Source organism: Kryptolebias marmoratus, linkage group LG8 (assembly GCF_001649575.2).
Source record: "Kryptolebias marmoratus isolate JLee-2015 linkage group LG8, ASM164957v2, whole genome shotgun sequence".
NCBI lineage: Eukaryota > Metazoa > Chordata > Actinopteri > Cyprinodontiformes > Rivulidae > Kryptolebias > Kryptolebias marmoratus.
This window is the reverse complement of record NC_051437.1, coordinates 6,002,420-6,022,142: the sequence shown is the minus strand read 5'-3', so window position 1 is coordinate 6,022,142 and position 19,723 is coordinate 6,002,420. Positions and strand designations below refer to the sequence as shown.

At 38.6% G+C, this 19,723-nt stretch overlaps 1 protein-coding gene across 2 annotated transcripts in view; it reads left to right on the top strand.

Moving 5' to 3' along the window:
* Positions 1 to 4,290: 4,290 nt before the first annotated feature.
* LOC108237654 (formin-like protein 13) overlaps positions 4,291 to 19,723 on the top strand; it is a 58,660-nt gene continuing 43,227 nt past the window's right edge. Inside the window, exons 1-8 of one of the 2 annotated variants that reach the window (XR_001808643.3) lie at positions 4,291 to 4,562; positions 5,212 to 5,319; positions 6,741 to 6,815; positions 8,828 to 9,001; positions 9,251 to 9,408; positions 13,885 to 14,073; positions 15,151 to 15,793; positions 15,885 to 16,047. Coding sequence is in view for 1 of the 2 variants with exons in the window: in XM_017419252.3 (XP_017274741.1) it covers positions 4,491 to 4,562; positions 5,212 to 5,319; positions 6,741 to 6,815; positions 8,828 to 9,001; positions 9,251 to 9,408; positions 13,885 to 14,073; positions 15,151 to 15,793; positions 15,885 to 16,047 (1,582 nt within the window). In the remaining variant the exon portion in view is untranslated. The remainder of the gene's footprint in view (positions 4,563 to 5,211; positions 5,320 to 6,740; positions 6,816 to 8,827; positions 9,002 to 9,250; positions 9,409 to 13,884; positions 14,074 to 15,150; positions 15,794 to 15,884; positions 16,048 to 19,723) is intronic. The other variant, XM_017419252.3, reaches the window with a different exon arrangement.

The window sequence follows — 19,723 nt, the reverse complement described above, 5'->3', positions numbered from 1 at the left end:
TCAGAAGCTCTCATATTGGTCAACCTCTGGCATTACAAAATTATTTACGAAAGATTCTTTGGTTATTTGCAAGCGTAAATAGTGGTGGTAGCAGGGTGGTGTAACTACAACCCCGGGTCAATTCCGGCCGAAATTTATTGATATTTCTGCTGAAATAAACATGAAATAGAAACTGACTGATGTCATCACATTTTTTTTTTTTTTAATGCAAATGCTTCAGACTTATACTGCCGTCGTCAATTTAGCATCATATGATTATTCCAGCAGAACTATACATTGTAATGTCAAACTCACGGCAGTGTAAAATGTTAAATATTTGAGATTCGACCTGTCTTAAGACGGCAGCGTTCCTCTTTGGTCTCAGCTGTGTTCAGACTAGCTATTAACTCGTCGGTCCAGTCCAACTTAACCTCAATTTCCTTTAAATGAGGCCACTCTGTAAGATATTTTTTCTTCATACATTTTCGCAGAGCCCTACTTTGGAGTATCCTTTTAATGACACCTTCTTTTACCTTGTTGATTTGCCAAATACCAACTATGATTAAAAACAAAACAAACAAACATTGTTGACCAATAGTAAAATGCAGAACATTAAAAAAACACTTTTAAAACAGGCCACCTAAATGAGTTTTTCTCTATGTTTGATGTCCATGAATAAACAAAGTAAATGTAATCACAAACTACGTTGTTTCAGCTCCCAGTAAAAGCTCGAGTTTGTACTGTTTTCTACCACACCTTGTCTCAGAGGGCAAAGGGATTCCCCAAACATTTTTCACTAGGGTGGGGGGGTTTCCCTCCTGGTTGCCATGGAACTGCTGTTAAGGATTCCCCTCAGTTCATCCACCAACCCTCTCACACTCACTTCCTTAAACATTTACCGACAGCTCACCACGTCTAAACTCAGCTGAAAGCCAACGCCTACATCGGACTGCTCGAGTGCCAGATTCTGTTGCGCTTCTACACATGCTGTTACGGTAAAGGATCTGGGAAAAGCAGTGAGCTTAACTACAGACTTTCCTCTGGAAAGTCCTGATCATTGTTCTCTGTGTCCTCGTTAGAGATGAAGTCATGTTCTGTAAAGGATAATAACACATACCCACAACCAAACTGGTACTTTTTGGGACACATTTTGATTGTTTCTGTAAAAAAAAAAAAATGATGTAACAAAACCTCCCATTTCTACCTCAAGTAGATTCATCGCAAAATCCTATTTACACTCATTTTGATTTTTTTTGTTTTGTTTTAGAAAATGTTTGTCATTGGTGATAAATCGTTAAGAGATTGTAATTTTAAAAGAAAGTATTTACTGGTTTAATGGGTGCGGGTGACTTTGTTGCCAAATGTTTAAGTTCTGACACATTATTGCTTACTGCTGAAAGGCTGAGTGTTTGTCTGCCTGTTAACAAAATATCTCATGAACCAGAGGACAGACTTTAATGAAACTCAGAGAAAAGTAATCACTAGAGGTGCAGCTACAACTGATCAACATTTGAAGGTAACAAAATTCAAGATGGTTGCTGCAGCTAACTGCGATTAGCCAACAGAAAAATGGCTATAACTCAGTTAATTTTATAGGTACTGAGCATGGTAGTGGCTGAGAGTCATTTACAGCACCCACTCTGAGTGCTAACAGATCACATAAGACCTTTGTTTAAAACTTTGCCAGTTACTATTGAAGTCAACTCTGTCTGTTAGCAAAATATCTCATGAGCCGCTGGACTGATTTGAATGAAACTTTCAAAAGGTAATCATTGGATGTACATCTACAACTGATTAACTTTTATAGTCAACCCAATTCAAGATGGTCACCACAGCCAACTGACCTTACAAAGCATTAAAATAGCTATAATTCATTCAACTTCACATATATTGGCCTAAGATTTGGTGTGGTTATAGCTGAGAGTCATCCACAAGACATAGTCCAAGTGCTGCACATTGTGTGGGATATGTGCTTAAAACTTTGGCATTAACTTTTGAAGTCAACCTTGTTTGTCTGTTAGCAAATTATATCATGAACCACTAGATGGATTTAAATGAAACTATTAGGAAGAAATCATTGGATGTACATCTACAGCTGATTAACTTTTGGAGTCAAAGCAGTGTAAGATGACCATTGCAGTTAGTCCTCATTAGCCAACACAAAAATGGCTATAACTAAATCAGTTTACAAATATTTTGATAACATTTTGTGTGATAGTAGCTGAGAATGATCCCCAACACATGCTACGAGAGAGCTTGAGTAATGTCATTTTTAAGGTTTGTCTACAACTCCGACATTTGTCAGCCCAAGATGAGCTTAGTTTAAAACTCTGGCATGAATGACGGCGGGGGATATGCGATCCTTTGAGGAATGTTGGGGCTTTAATTTGAAGTTGTAGTTCTTATGTTTTAGGTTGAGATATGGAAAACAAAGCAAGGAACCTTAGAAGAAGAACAAAGCTATAAAACGAAGAAGATTAGCTCTGTCATCATTTATAAACATACAAATGAACTAATCCACACACACACACCCACACACACACACCCACACACACAATGGCACATTTACATCAATGCAGAGAGCATATCACATTAGGAGGAAACAATGCTGTTATTCCTGTTGTAAAATATTTTCTTTGAATTTGACTTTGAGTTGAAGCCAAAACAGATGTGATCATCATCTTGATGTGAAACTCAGAAACAATATCTGAGTTTCACATCAAATCTGTGTCTGGTGATTTTTACAATTCAGTAAAATTTACAATTCAGTAAAAAAAATCTCAACATGATTTGATTTGTATGTTTATAATTTTATTTTAAAGCAAAACTGTTGAGTTCATTCCACTTCTAACAAGCTTGAAGTGTGTGATTCTTACCTGTCTGCAATCCTGAAACTGACAACAGACAAGTTGAACTGAATCTACATAGCATGCCCAGTGGCAAGATTTCATTTTAAAGCATTTAAAGGCCAATACTGACATGTTTAAATTATCCTCTCTTAACATAGAAAATGCCCAAATAAATGAACGCTAACATTGAGCATACATATGATTTAAACACATAGAACAGCACCTTTACGTGGAAAACTACAACTGTTAGGAAACACTTTTGTACCACCAGTACATAGAACAGCATGGGTATGCCCAGGGGGATGTATTCTTCCAGTCTATATTACTAGTCATCATTACCAGGAGATTTAAGATTTAAAAAGTACTTGTAAGTAAGTGATGAATATTTTAAAACTCTATGAAAACCTGGCAACACCACATGAGGATAACAAAACCCAAAAACTGCATAAAAGCTTTCTATTATTATTATTATTATCTTAAGGCAGTAATATTCTGCTATTTTCTGTGTGGCATTAAATTGCCTCAAATTCCATGGAATTTCCTGCTCAACATTTTGATTTTATTTTAATAAAAATCCCCAAGAAAGGGGCTTTCCTGTCTCACTTGCTGATTTTACCACAAGTGTCCTGTTGGACCCCTGTCCTGCTGCTCTGTCCACACCACACCAGACAGTTTTTAAAAAATGGACATTTTCTGCTGCGTTTGCACCTCCCATCCAAACACAAACTGAGTTTTTGGTAAATGTAAACAAAACAAAACAAAAAATGGCAAACATTATATTTAAGGTATAGTAGTTTTGCTCTCTAACACTTTCTCTGTATTTTCATGTCTATATTGTGGATGTTCCCACCACCTAGTGGCGAGGGGTGGTTATTGCAGCCGTTTTGTTAAAATGAGTGGATGGAGATTTTAATATGAATGGAGAAAAAAAAACTGTTAGAAAATATCTGAATCTCTTACTAAATTCTCTTTCTTCTTAGAAGGATTTAACAAAACAAATTTCTTCACACAGTCTAGTTTGGAAGGAAACGCAATTATCTGGCAAACAAATATCTAAAACACGATGCCGCACATTCTCTACAGGTTGTCTAAGCTGTGGAAATTTTTCAGCATTGTGAGCATTCTTAAGTTTAAAAGAAGAAGCCTTAAAAGGCATGGTAGTAAAAGCTATTGCATAATGAAAAAAACAATCATTATCTGTTGTGCAATACTATATCCTCCCATTTAAAAAAAATATATATTTCATGTGAATTTACCTGTTTTTTTGGAAGGTAAATTGCCCTATATTGTATGGCTTTTATATTTGGAATTAGATTTCAGTGGATGTCAGATTTAGTTGTTTTCAGCACTCTTTCCACCAGAGCAGACTTTAAAGCACATTATCTTGCAAGCGCAGACATGTTGCTAGATTAGAAATGTCTTGTGCTCTGCAGAGGAGACCTCAGCACACACGTGGGTGTGGCTCGAGTGCAACCTGAGCTGAGGACACCAGTGGTAGACGGACTATCACAAATCACTGTAAAGTTTCTCTTCTCTGGTGCAGAGCTCTGCTGAGGTTTTATCCCATGACAACAAACGGGGGCTGAACACTTTCCTTTCAAGAAGAACTATTTAGACTGAAGTTACGGCATAGAATTTGGTGGCAAAACTCAACCGGTCGCAATGCCGAGTTCAGGATTAAAAAGGAAAGACAATCTGTCCAAGATGGACAGCTTTACGGGGAACCTTCCACAGGTATGTAACCCTGTTGCTTTAAATGTCCATTTTAATGCTTATAACCAGTTTGTCTGCTGATGAGTTACAATGTCTTTACTGGATATTTGACTGCAGAGAAAATAAACTTCTCGCTTTCACTCACGTCAGATCTGCACCGCAAGTTTTGGTTGACCTTATGAGACTCTGTCAAGTATATCTCACTTCCCCAATTTAATCTGACTTCCCTAATTTTTGTACTTTCCCACAACAAGCGTGTTCATTTAATCAGAAATCTGTTAGATTATGACTAATTTATGATAGCTTCAGTGTTCCTGGTATATCACGGTCACTGACAACTTTACAGCAATTCAACTTTCTACCGATCTTTGGTTGAAACTAGAAGTATTCTGCTTGAACTGTTCAGCTCTTGTCAGATGTTCATTAAACGTTATTAAAACTGTTTGAGAGACATTTCCTAAGAAATGTAATGGTAACAACAGATTATAAAAAAAGCATGAGAAACCTTATAGGGTGTCTAAAGGTTTAAAAATAACATCACATGTACAGATAAGCATTTGAAAGCAAATCAAGGCCAAACCCACACATTATCTGTACGTAACCCCTCTTTAATATACATTGGTTGTATTTTTGGAGTAAATTGTTTTATCTCTGTGCTGTTCTCTTTCAGCTGAGTAATGAAATGCAGCTGAGCATCATGAACAAGGTCAAGAATGGGGAGATGTCCATTGAAGACGCTCTGGACGAGGCCAGAAAGGAGCAGGAGCATCTGCTTAAAGTAGGGCGTCCAGTTTGTTTTCGAACAAAAAACTGATCTCTTAGTTTTATACTGCTGGTTTTTTCTATGTACTAACAAACAATTCCATTTCTATTTGTAATCAGTGCCAAAAGGATCAGTGATTTCTCCCTGTCGGAACTGAGCTGAACCTAAACCATAACCAATAAACGAGGCTTTAAAGTCTCGTCTATAGGTTACGGCTTAGGTTCAGCTTCCAGCTTCGATCCACTCTGATACAAAATATGGAACTAAAAGTCGAGTGGATATTGGAACTAAATGCACAAAAGCAGAACTTCATGTCCATGTTTATGCTGCTTTATAGAAGTTGATATATCACATAAATAAAAAAGCAGTTGCTGTGAAGTTCCTCAGAACCTTAAAGGTCATAACATGTATCTGGCAGATTTACAGCTTTTTCAGCTGTAAAATTAATTTCCTATTACAAATTCAACGACACGGTTTCCGCGAAAATGCTGTAGAAAGCTTTTTTCCTTTTCTGTTTTTCCAAAAAATAAAAAAAAAGGTTGAAAAAACAAAAACAACTGGACTTCTACTCTGTACCTGAAGATGTTTCACTTCTCATCCGAGGAGCATTCTCAGTTTAAAAAGCAGAGAGTTTGGAGTTCAAGGTTTTAAAGCTGAAATGTTCTGTAAGATAGACTCATATTCAGAGTAACTCAGTCTCCTCACAACAGAGGCTCATTAGGGTCCTTGTTAGCCTGACAGATGGGCCACTCTGGTCACACGCATGCAGTTGTTGATTAGAATGAAACTGACCGGGTATCAGGCCTAAAACTCCATTATAGATTTTTGAAAGCTGAAATCTGAGATCTTCTCTTCTGTTTAAAGTTGGTTTCTCTCTTTTGTAGGAAGGAAGCCATTTGTCTCTGCTTTTTGAATTGAGAAAGCTCTTCGGATGAGAAGTGAAACGTCTTCAGCTACAGAGCAGAAGTGCAGCTGGTTTTGTTTTTAACCCTTTTATTTGATTTACCATATCCTGGATGACTAAGTATCTACACCAGCATACTTTTCTGTTTTTCTTCCTGTTTCTAGGGTTTGCATTTGCATACAGAGTTTTTTCTTTGTCCTACTTATAAAACATCTAGGTTGAAAGAAACTTGTTTTGTGTGCCATATGTTTCCTCATCTGCCCCTTTAACATTGTTATGCTTACATGCTGTTAAGCCTGTTGGAGCAGTTTTGAACCATGCTTTTGTCCAGATTCATGCACCTACTGCTGTTTGTATAAAGGAATGGGGAGGGTAACAATTATCTTTTGTTGTTTTTCATTTTACGAGGAAACACTGAAAGGTTAAACTTGTACAAATATAGAGCAGTGTTTTGTTTGTACAGTGTTGAACATATTATCTTGGCTTTTTTAGAAAAGGGATTTTTCATTTGTCTGTCTGGTTGCTGTTACAGGAACAGCCACCGTCGCAGTACAACTTCAGTGTTCACAAGCACGGCCGCTATCGGTGGCAGAAGCGGGTTCTTCAGGTGAGATGAAAAAGACTGATAACAAGAAAATGAAATGAGAGCCATCTCTGATGTAAGCAGCTCACTGAAGCAGGACGTACAGGACGTAGAGTGGTGGCTTGATTGCCTAAAATGGCTGAAACACAGTTTGACCCTTCTACATCTCAAATGGTTCTTGGGCAAAGACCTTGAGAGGTGTATCGGTTTGTTGATGTAAAGCAACATATATAGTGATTATACATAGATATTAACCTTATGGCATCTGACAGGTAAAGTAAGTAAAACAGCTTATCTTGTTACAAATACCTGTCCTGGTATTCACATGACATATGTGTTAGGATTTTAATTGTTTGAATTATTTTTTGAGTTTACTTTGTATTAGGTTTATTGTTTCTGTAAGTCTGTTTTATTTCTTGTTGTTCCTGTGTTTAGTTTTATGTTCTAAGTTCTTGTGTTGTTTTTGCTCCCTGTGCCCTCTGTCATCGTTCACATTTGCTCAGCTCGTTACTTGTTTGTCTGCCACTCCCATCTGCGTCTGTCCCCAGTTTATAATCAGTCATCTGTGCCCACTTACGCATTACCCTCTGCCTTTAAAACCTGTTCATCCTCTTCCCATAACCACTGGTTCATTGCTGCTTACATGCACTCTCCTGATTTCCCCGTGTTGCCCTTCTCTTGTGCCCTGCAGTTTTTCTGCAAATATGAGTCTGTGTACTGGGTTCATTTCCCTCACACCTCACAATATGACTTGAAGGCCCAGCAAGCTTTAAGTTTCCTTGTTCCAGCACACCTGATTTAAATGGTTGACTCACCTTCTCGGTTTGCCATCAAGTTCTGCAGAATCATGTTAATCAGCCATCAGTCGGGTGTGTTGAAGCAAAGAATCATCTAAACCAGTGGTGTTCAGCCCTGGTCCTGGAGGGCCACTATCCTGCATGTTTTAGTTGGTTCCCTGCTCTTCAGCATCAGTCATTCAAATCACGTGTTAAAGCAGAGAAACATCTGAAACATGCATGATAGAGGCCTTCCAGGACCAGGATTTAACACCACTGATCTGAACCATGCAGGATGTGGCTGCTGAGGACCAGAGTTGGTGACCACTGACCTAAACGTTGTTGCAAACCACATTACCCTTCACATGGGAACAGTCCTCTGGTTGTTGCTCTCCAAACTCCCCAGATACCAATCTGAAATGATCTGATGGCACCTTAATCCAAGGCCTGAGTGATCAGAGTTGTTTTGGAAGGATCAAGAGGTCTTATTATTAAACAAATGTCACGGCTAATCTGTGAATCTATATTAAAAAGCAATGTTTGCCTGTGAATTGGTTGAGTGTTTCAAAAAAGAGAGACTAGATGAGTAGTGAGGGACTTTACTACTCACCAAATTTGCAGACTTTAAGGAGATATATGAGTTTAGCTATCTTAGATTAGCCTGTTAACTGGCTAACATTAGTTAACCCACCCGTGGCCTTCAGTCAAATTGACCCGAAGTTACATGGGCGTCTCTACCTCTCTTTGTCTCTCTCTATTTTGAGGGTTTCAAGAGGGTTAATTAAACACATCTTAAAAACAAGGCAACGGGAATGTCAGCTAATGTTCTGATAATGTGTGCCTTTAGAAATTAGAATACTGAGTACTGTCAGTTTAATTTTGTGCTGAGGTTGGAGACTACTAATTGATGAATTTCAGTTTGATAATATTTTGTCATAATGTCATAATAATCAATTGAATGTTGCTGAGACAATTTTATTTAAAGCAAAACATCTAAACCTCATTAGTTGAATAAAACATAAAGAATAACAAAAATCTTTTTAACTTATTGAGCACCTTGAATGTGTATTATGTGTACCAAAATGTCTGTAATTCCCTTCAACACCTTTTAGACACTGAAGTCTCCGTTTAATCCAAAATAATAGAACAGCTGGCACTGTCAGCCCAGGAGACATTTTTTCTCAATGTTTGTACTGTACGTCTAAATTTCTACCACTCTCATGTACTCTAATTTTAAACCCTCCCGCTGTGAACATCTAGATTGATTTCAAGACCAAAATGCTGTGCAGCATTGAGAAAGGCATCATCAAGCGCCAGCTTCCTTTCGCCATTGTCAAGAGCTGTGAAGCTGGAGTCGGTTCCAGGTTCTCCATTTCCTTTAAAGGGCATCATGATTATGAACTGGAGGCCACATCAATGGAAGACAAAAATAAGGTGAATTTATAGCTTGTATTAGTAAATGTATATAATGCAATGTACAAAAAAACATTTGAAAAAACATTGGTAATTACTATGTTTTTATACATAATATTAGTTCCTGTAGTCCTTATGTGCTTGCTAATATGAATGCTTGTTTAAAAACTTGGGCGGCATGGTGGACCTGTGGTTACTGGAAGCTGGTGAAGAAAATGGATGAATGGATATAGAGATCTGTTTCAATGTGACTTTCATATTTTTGTGCAGATGATGCAGCTTGTGAATCAGATCATTTACGGAAACATATACAGTGGTCCTGAGAATAACAATGCAGAAGAGCACCAGCAGCCTGAAGCGCCACGGAGCCTCCGTGAAGGCGTCTTGCTACTGCACAGAGGAGGCCTGGCATCATTAAAATGGGTGAAGTATGTATGCATCCTCATTACTGCAGCATTGCCATCATGAAAAATCCAGCATCTGTGATTATGTAAACACATTTTCCCTGGTGGAGAGGGGACACTATCTGTTACACAGAGACGTCTAAAAACTCCAAGTGAAAAATATAACAAATACTAAAACATTCCCTTTCATTAGATAGTTGTAAGAAAAGGAAGGTCACAACATAAATAATGTTGCACAATAAAATCCTAAATTTTAAGTGAAGTGATGGGTTGACTTTATACAGGTTCAGAAATGTTTACTTGCTCTCCAGCTCAGGACTGATTAGAGATTTGAAATTTGTTTTGTGTTAGCAGGTATAAAAAGAAGTAAGACAGCTTTTATATGTGTTTCTGTTTGGCAGAGATCATGCATGTCTGCAGCCACCTGTTATCATTTTCCAGTAGATGTCAGCCTGTTATCTTCTATCTCCCTAAGAATGTTTCCTGTAATTGAACTGGGTGTGCTCACGGGTGCTTTACCCTATTTCACCATAGACTTCTTAAAGTAACAATATATTAGCTTTATATGCTTAAATGTTTAAAAACTCTGCATTTTTTTGCTTTAATTAGGTCTGGCTGCTAACTGGCTAACCTAACTGACTTGATTTTTGAAAATGCTAACACCTGAATTTGGAATTTGTTGTTTCACATGATCTTTAAAAACAGACGTAAGAAAGAAGAAACCCATCGGTGTCATCGCTAACCGTTTTTATTATGTACAGAAAGCAATATTAAAAACTGAGAATCAAATACCAGCAACACACTCAAACTCTGTGTTAGGAACTGCAGATATTGCTGCAGCTTTGCAAGGCAAACCTTTGTTCATTTCTGCTCACTGCAGGATTTCAGCTGCTCTGTTATTATCTGATTCCCCTTCTTATGATACACCACATTTGAACCGTAAGCAGGCTGCTTTATGATGGCACACTGCAGCAGAATTAGATCTTGTGTTGTTCTACAGAAAAAGAACATGGACCTATTTGAAAAAAAAAAGACTACATTTATGGTGGAAAATGTATTGAAATTTCTGATACACCTGTTTCACTCAACTGGACCTTCACACAAATACCAGCACTCCTGTTGAGGCTCCAATGTACTCTCATACCAGCAGAGATAAAGGCTTTGGGACCATTCACTGATAATTTCATGCTTTGGATCTTTGTGTTTCATTAATGGTTAGGCAGTTTACGGCTACTCAGTTGAGTTTTGTTCTGTTCTTGTTATAATCATACCACAGATGTCTTCAGTTATTTTTGTTTCTAGTTCCTCACGCACCACCTGTATTTTATTAGTAATCAGCACACTTGTTGTGACACTCATCAATCCTCCGATTATATATTTTTCTTGCCAGTTCCTTTTAACTCCTGTGCCTATTTGTTCTTTTGCTTTTGGAGTTCTTCAAGTGGTAAAGTTTGGGTTTTGAGCCTCATCCATGTGCCTCGTACTTGCCTGTGTTTCAGTCTTCCTTTAACTTGCTATCCACCAAATATTACGCATAAACATTTTATGTAGTCATGTTTGCCACTGAAACCTGGCTGTTTTTTTTTTTGTTGTTTTCAAAATGGCCTCCTCTGACCCCCTGATCACATAATCTTCTTTCAGTTAATCTGAGTTCACTGGGGCTCAGAAAATTCAGTGTTTCAGCATAAAGTGATGTATAGTTTTTTCTTTACACAATGTGATTACGGGTTACATCTCTGAATGCAGCGGTGTGTTCAGTGAGAGTGGTTTTTCAAAGTACTTTTAAACCCATGTAGATGTTTGGATCCTGGTGACATGGTGATGATTTCTCATGCATGGCCTCCTGAAGGCTGAAAAGTCTCATCCATCAAACAGTGGTTCTAGCCTTGGGCTGCAAACACTCAGGCCCACATTCACTTAGACTGCTCTGGATTTTTAGCATACAATTTGCAACCACTGTTCCCTTTTTCTCAGCGTCAGAATCACAAAGCAAATTGTGCTAATTATATTCTGCAGCCAGCACAACCATCCGGTTTAGCAAGTGTGAGCAGTTTGCACTCTTCTTGCTGCAGAACGCAGACAGAGATTTAAAAAAGACAAACGTTTTCTCACAGTGAGCTCCGGGGCTTAACCGATGAAGTTCAGGGACACTCATTAAAGATCGAATCTCACTGGGCTTAGACTGTTGGAGGCTAGTTTGTCACTCAAAACTGTGGGAAAAAGACATTGGTTTTCTGTTGTCGTCTCACTGAATTCTGAGTGTTTGCGACCAGTGTGGCCATGTTTTGAGAAACCAATATTTGAAAATTACGACCTATTTTTGTGCGCACAGATTACAGTACTGCATTCTTGGCCTTGCACATTGTTTTGTTGCCCATCTCCACCCACATCTTACCCACCTCAGTTTACTTTGTACCCACCTTGGCAGCCAACCCCACATTAATGAATGAAATCGCTGGAGTACACTTTTGAAATGAAGATAGGCAGCTTTGGACCAGTTTTTATTATTAACATGTTTTTTCATCAGTGAAGTTTTTACCTCTGGACATGTTTTCTGTCAGTGGCACAGTGGAATAGTGGTTAGAGCTGTTGCCTCCCAGCAAGAAGGTTGCAGGATTGCTTCCCGGCCTGGGGCCTTTCTGGGTGGAGTTAGCATGTTCTCCCTGTGCACACGTGGGTTTACTCCAGGTACTCTGGTTTCCGGTTAATTGATGACTCTAAAATTGTCCCTAGGTGAGAGTGTGAATGGTTGTTTGTCCTGTTTGTCTTGCGACCTGTCCAGCGTGTCTCCTGCCTCTCGCACAGTGACTGCTGGGGATAGGCACCAGCTCCCTGCGACCCGGAATGGAGAAGTGGGTAAAGAAAATGGATGGATGTTTTCTGTCAGAGGAGAGCTCCAGAGCAGGTGTCAGAATACAGCTCCACAACGAGATCCAGTTGGGTTTGAGAGGCCTGTGATTATTTTGAGAGAAAATTTGTTCAAAACTCAAGCAACAGGATTGTGTGCCTCTGCAACTCGCACAAATAAATTAAACACCCCCCCTCTGAATGTTGTGAAACTTTCTGGAGGCTGCCTTGCAAATGACATCCACCAGCTAGTGCAGCTCAGTGAGATCCCATCTTAAAACTGCATGAACAATATCCCACGTGTCAGAGAGAAATCAAGTTCAGGATATCATTTGTAAATCAATAGGAACATTTTAGGCATCAATGACCATTACTGCTGTCTTTTTATTCTCTCCCACAGGATGTACTTAAATAATTATCCTGTGAGATAATTGTTTTGGGCTCTGTTCATTAAGCAGTATTTGATAAAATATTCTGTAAAAATCTGAATGCACAACAGCAACATTTTGCATTTTACACAGTCTTAAACAATTTATTTGTTAATGTAACACTGTTTTCCACTGTTTCATAGGGTAAAGTATACATTTCTTGGTATGCTCACCTTCTCTTATTTTTTTAAGGCAACAGTGCAGCAGATTACTTCATTTGTTCTTTCTCCTGAAACACAAATACCACTAGCTGTCAGGAGACAGTAAATATTTGACTCAAACGTTTTAAACAGCGCTGAGCTTTCAAAATGAGGTGTTTTCAGCCCCGGGCAGATATTTTCATACATTTGGGTGGATTTATCTTTCAGTGCATGCACAAAACCTCATTGAAATTTGGAAAAGCTGCACCTGAACAGAGAGACAAACCGGTTAGAAGCACAGTTAGTAATACAAATGTCACTTTGAAAGGGCTTCGTAAATCAGACAGATACAGCTACATCCCAATTTACGCTTGCAAAAGACGCACAAACCATTGATAAATTATTAGATTTCCCCAGAGTCCTTGAGTCTTTTCACAGTATTAAACAATGTAGATTTTTGAGACTTAAGGTCTTTCTTTTCTTTCACATGAGTAGCTGTTTCATGAACTGATCGAAATTCTATGGTGTAGTTTGATACAAAGTGATGACCTACTCTTGTTTGCAAAGTTTGAAGCTTTTGTAGATGCACTATGTATATCTAATTATGACACATCTCCTGTCACAGTATATTATTCTGATATATATACGCAACCTTTCAGAATTGGGTTATCAGTATATTCTACCAACCTTTTTGACTTTTTAAGAGCATTGTTGGAAATCTAATTTTAAAATTGCCTATGTTTTCTAAAAACACAAAGTTTCTTTTACGTTGACACTGAAAATCATTTGCTTTATGCTTGTGTCTAGTTAAATAACAACTTACCTTCTTGTATCTTAGAAAACTTCTCAACACTTCTGGAATCAGTATGTTTGCAGAAATTATTTCTTTTTAAAAAAATCTTAGCAAAACATGTCCTTTTGGTTTGATTTTGTCATGTCATGTTTTTCACAAAACTAAGACCTATCAAATTAATTTGGAAGATGCTGCTAACTAAATACAGATGGTAAGAAGCTTGGAAATGGGATGCCATTCAAGTCTTGTTGTTTTGATTTAGACAACACATTTCCCATCTGTTTTGTTCCAGATACAATGTCCAGCTGCACTCTGGCCAGCTAACCTTGGTTCCATTCAGGCGGCGAAGCCTCAAAGACATTGACGTGACCTCCTCGGTTCCTGTGTCCATTGTGATCCATCTGTCAGACGGTGACACCAGAGTGCAGAAACAACGCGGCTTTGACACTTTCACTCTTATCACTCGCAAGAATCAGTACCAGTAAGGAAATACTACTTTTATTACGTGTTTAAATATCACATTAGCAGGAGGTGAATATATTTTGCTGTTCATACCTGCTGTATATGGTTTGTCTCTGTCACATGTTTGTAAGCCTTGATGTTTGCCTGCTTTGTCCAATCAGAAACCAGTTCTGATGTGTTTGGGATCATTGTCCTGTCAGACCACCCACGTTTTAAGTGTCTAGCTTTTGATCTGAGGTGAAGCCAAAGAATTTGGAGGTAGTCCTCTTCCCTCATTATTTTATCCACTCAGCCCCACAACACAATGCTACCACCAACATGCGTGACAGTAGGTGCAATGTTGTTGGGTTTAAAAGCTTTACTGTGACTCCTCAAAACACTTCTTGTCATTGTGGCAAAAAAGCTCAAACTTTGCCTCATCTGACTATAAGCATTTTCTTAGCTTGTCCACGTGGGCAGCTGAAAATTTGCGACAAGTTTGAGGTTGTTGCTTTTAAAGCTTCTTTGTTAGTTATAAACGTTTCAGTTCATATTGATGTGAAACTCGCTTGTAACCAGTGTCCTTTCATCTGAGGGAGACAGATGAGTATTGGTCAAACCAGTGAGTGCTGTCAAACAAATCCTCATGTAGGCGAACAGAAACTACCAGCTGTACTAACAAGGAGTTTTACGGCCATAGTCCTGTCAAGTTAAAAGACATCCTAAAACCCTTGGCACTGCTTATTAACAGAATTACATGAGTGTATGAATATATTAGATCTATATAAATAAGTTTGACACCATATGTAAATTTTGATCTTGTGTGGATGAAAGAAAGGCCACAATAAATTCAAATCTTGTTTTTAAATATTACTGAAGTTGTAAGTTATTTAATCATTCCACCCTGGATAAAGAATGGTTCAAATAAATCATTTAAAGCTCCAAATTAATATGACATTAATGCCCATGATGAGTTTTTGTAAACATCTGACCGCTGTATGTGGGGTAGCAGTTCCCTTTGAGTGATAATGCCATAAATATAAGGCCCTGAGTGTTAATTATTGGACTGTTTCAACTGAACAGGAAAGTTGGGTGATGTTTTATTGATATTTTCCAGTTTCAAAGTTCCTCTATTGAATGAAGGTCCTACTGCTGCACAGAAGGAGCGAGATGCCTGGGTCCAAGCCATTGATAAACTGTGTTCAGAATGGAAGAGGAAGTCCAGGTGTGAATACATATTTGACGAAAAAAGCTCCTTACGACAAATCATCATACCCGAAGACCCAGAAGACAACAATATGGATTTAGAGTCTAATGGTGAACTCGGCGGTGAAAGTGTCATTCATCCTCCAGCCGAGTCTAAAAATGCAGATCACACATCTAACGGTGAAGACTCATCATCAACGGGTGACACAAGTCAGATGGATCCCTCAACCGATACAAAGCCTGTCCCTAAACCTCGCAGCCCCAAGACTGCTGTTCAAGACGCTGGATCTGATGATTTGAAATCCATCGAATCACCAACTTCCCCCTGTGTTAAAATCCCGCTCTCACCCTCCCCTCTTCCGCCATCAACCTGCCAAACTGGCCTCACAGGGTCTCCTTTGAGCCAAGAGTCTCAAGAGTCAGGCTCTCTGGCTGAGAAAGGGCCTCTATCCCTGAACATCCCAGCCCCCCCACCTTTGCCCATTAAAGGCTTCAGTTTACAGGGCAAACCCCGCACAAAGGCTTTCCACTGGGACTTTGTAAGCTCTGAAAAGGTAATGGCCACTTTTTACTTCGACTAGTTAACATGTTTTTCCTAATAAATTTCACTTTTCTAACAACTGAAAAAAAAACATGTCTTGACAGATTTCAAAATCATTTTGGGTCCAAGAAAAAAGCAGTAGGATTGAAATTGGCACATTGCACTTATTGGAACAATTTGCTGTTAAAACTCCCAAGACGTTTGATGCAGCGGAGCTGAGTAACTCACAGCAAATAGTGCTCAACCAGAAGATTGCACACAACTTCAGTAAGTGGATCAAATACTGCAATTACATCCGTGAGTTTTAAGCTCAAGTTGCTAACAAATATAATATACAGCAAAGATAAATTTGAACATTTATTGATTTATTGGGGTGATTAGAATTTTTCAAGTGCATTTTCCATACTAAAAGGAGAAGCCATCTTTCTGGATGACAACAAAGAAATTAAAGGCCTAGTATTCCTTGAAGGAATGCATAGCACAGCTTTTCATTTTAAACTAAGATCATCTTATGGTGAGAAATCACATAAGCATAGCCATTATGATGAAACCTTGTAAATCTTGCCACTCAAAGAATATGTTGAGGATGTCTCTTAACCACTACCATACCAATGTTTTGCTCAATATCTGTAAAACTGGCTGAGTTATATATTACTTTTGTGTTTGCTAAGGTCAGTTGGTTGTGGCAGCCATCTTGAACCATGTTGCCTCCATTAGTTAATGAGTTGTAGACATTCATCCTATGATTACTTTATCCAATTTTAATTACTTAATTTTCTTCTGGGTCATGAGATATTTTGCTAACCTAACATGACAGACAAACCAACACACACACGGGCAGAAACATTATTGCCCTTTTGTCTTCGGCAGTCGATGAGAATGAGCCTGCTTATGTGGCAATGGGGTGTTTTTTTCCCCCCACAGCCACTAGAGGGAAGCACCAGACATCATAATCTCCATAGGAGAAGAGCAAACGTTCGACTCTTTGAATTTCAGAACCTTCAAATGCTCAGTCAAGGAAAGGGTGACATAAAACAGTTTTAAGGACTTCAAAACGATTCCATTCTTTATTCTTCCATTTGCAGCTGAGACACTTCAGCTTGAAGCATACTGTTTGCTATGCTGCATGTCTGTCAGCAGGGGGCAGTATGGAACCAGTCTGCAGTGCTGAGACTGCCCCTGGGAGAGCCACGCTAGAGTGTAACATATTCTGTTTCTCATCTAATGGCTTTTCACTTTAGATTAACTGAGGCTTGTGTATTTCAAGGCCCTACCCATGGGGTAAAGTTTCCCAAGAATCCCCTCAGAGGTCCTGCTAGTAGCACGGTCCCTGTGAAGACATACAGATGGCTGGCTGCTAAATGGAATAAGAGTAAACATGCAGACTGGCAACATGATTCGAGTTCACATGTTCATCAAATATGAAAGGGGGGAGGGGGGAATCAGAGCTACAGCAGTAGTGATTCCCTGCCCCCATACAGAACACCGCAGCATTTCTGGATCACGCTCCCTGACTTGTTAACTTTTGGTTGCATCAGGAACAGAGCGATGACAGCCTGCAGGCAACTCAAGGCCATGCTTCTTCCTGCTTCAAGCCTTTGGAAAAAAAAAAAAAAAAAACTTGACACATGATAAACAAAGAACTCTGCCTGTCTTGATGTGCCTTTGTTCCTATTAGCATCGGTGCAAAAGCCACATCTCAATTTTGGAATATAAAGTATTTTGGTAAAAGTTAGAGCCCCATGATGAAAATATCACTAAACCTAAAGTGTGTGACAAAGAGTGCTTGAGTTACATGAAAGGATTCTGTACCTCTGACCTGTAAAGTACAGAATAACACAAAAACCTGTAACAGAAGGTTTTTAGGTATAATGAACTTCCTCCATTGCACTTTGCTAGAGGAAATTTCTGCCTGTCTGCACTATAAACACACATGATCTTTCCCAGAATTTACTTCTCCCTGAAGTCAAATATGAAATTAATAATTTGTGAATAGGACTTTTCTCTCTGTATCTCCTGGTGACCTCCCCCTCCCTCCTCACCTTCTCCACCCCACCCACCCACCTACACACACTGACACACGCACACCCTCCCTGTTTATCACCACAAACCCACCTAAATCTGTGCTGCTCCTGCAGCTCGGATTGCGTTCTTTGCCACGCTCGTTATCACATTTCACCGGGAGCCACATTTTATGCCCCCCTGCATCCCGTCCTTTTCACACGTACAACAACACCGTAGCAAACACAGATTTTTACCTTGATTAGATAAAGGTATGAACAATAATTAATGAGAAAAATGCAAAGGTGATAATTAGTCCAGGCATTAAGCTGCTACCGCCACTGTAATCATTGTGATGCTACAACATGATGGTGTTTGAAGATGATGTGATACAGTTTAAAGAGGTGCTTGTCTTATTTTTGCAATGTTGAGTAGTTTAACCTGGAAATCAACGTGGTGCTCAGAGGGCAACGAGAACAACAGTTGCATCGATACAATTATCCATTGGACAACCCTGCAATGATCCATGTACTCATAGTATTTAACTCTGAGCAAGAAGTCAATAGCCCTTTGACACATTGATTTTTTCCTCACATTTTTTAAACAAAACTTGGTGAAAACTTATTATATGGCTGGACTGTGTGTATTGAAGGATTCAGTTTAAAGTCAGCAAAAGGGGTTGACATTTGTTTGGTTGCTTGTTTGATATTGCAGAAACTTTGATTTGCACAGAAAACACCTCTTCAAACCACTTCTCCTTTTTAAAAGCTTACTTTAATGGCTCTGATTCATAAATGAAGCCCGAGCATGATCTCAGATCATAGAGTCACAGATTTTACTCCACCCGGAAGTCTTAGGAAGGCACATATACAGGAGCTATCTTATTTGATACAACCTTTCTGTCGCTTGATAAAGATATGACTGGGGTTGGAGATGAGATGATTTTAAAAATCTAGAAAAAATACTTTACTTACGAAAATAGTGTTAGAAATTTTACAGAGGAAACATATTTGGAGTACTTCCTCTTTCACTGCTACCCTTCAGAGAATTTAGCAAATGAAGCCAAACAGATTACAGTTAATTTAGCTTCTAATCACTTGTGTGATGAGGTTATTTCAGGCAAAATTACTAATATCTGTCCATAGGACTGATAAGGTGAGCTAAAAACTGACAGATGATGAGTCAGATGTGATGTTTTGGTTGATCTAATGTGCTCATGAAAGCTCAGTTTGTGCTGTGTTAAAATAAGTGTGAAAAGGGATATTTTTTTAGTTTTACTGAAATGGTTTTTACTTTAGTAAAAGTCGTAATTCAACAGAATTGGGAAACAGAGGTGATCTCATAACAATTTCAGACTAGATTCTATCTGTGAAGTCGGTACAGGCCCATCACAGTTCAAAGGTTATTCGACAAAAGATGATGCATACTGTAAAACTGGCTGCAAATTACTGTAAAAGATTTCTCTGAAGGATATGTCTCATATTGTAATTTATAGCAAACTGTATTATGACCAAACAGGCAGAGAGGTCTCATTTGTTCACACTGACAGGATGTGTTGTTTAAACTTTAAGGATTTTTTTTTTTTTCTACCTGACTTTTCGTCTTGTTTATGGTTTTATGGGGCTTTTTTTTTTTTTTTTTTTTTTTTACAAAAAATTCAATATAATGTGGCCAGAATATGAGTTTAAATAAATAACCATCTATTATTTCATTATTAACTCAAATATATGATCATAAATCTGTCAGTTTTCTTTTTCTTTACAGTGTAAGGTAGAGATCCTCTTTGGTGCGTCGTTATCAAATCCATTCCACTTGTTCATATAGAGTACTCCCTCACCATATGAAATCCAGTCCATGTTTTCCCTACAAACTTCGTTATCCGATCCATTCCACTTGTTCATATAACATACTCCCACACTACATGGATTCCCGTCCACGTTTT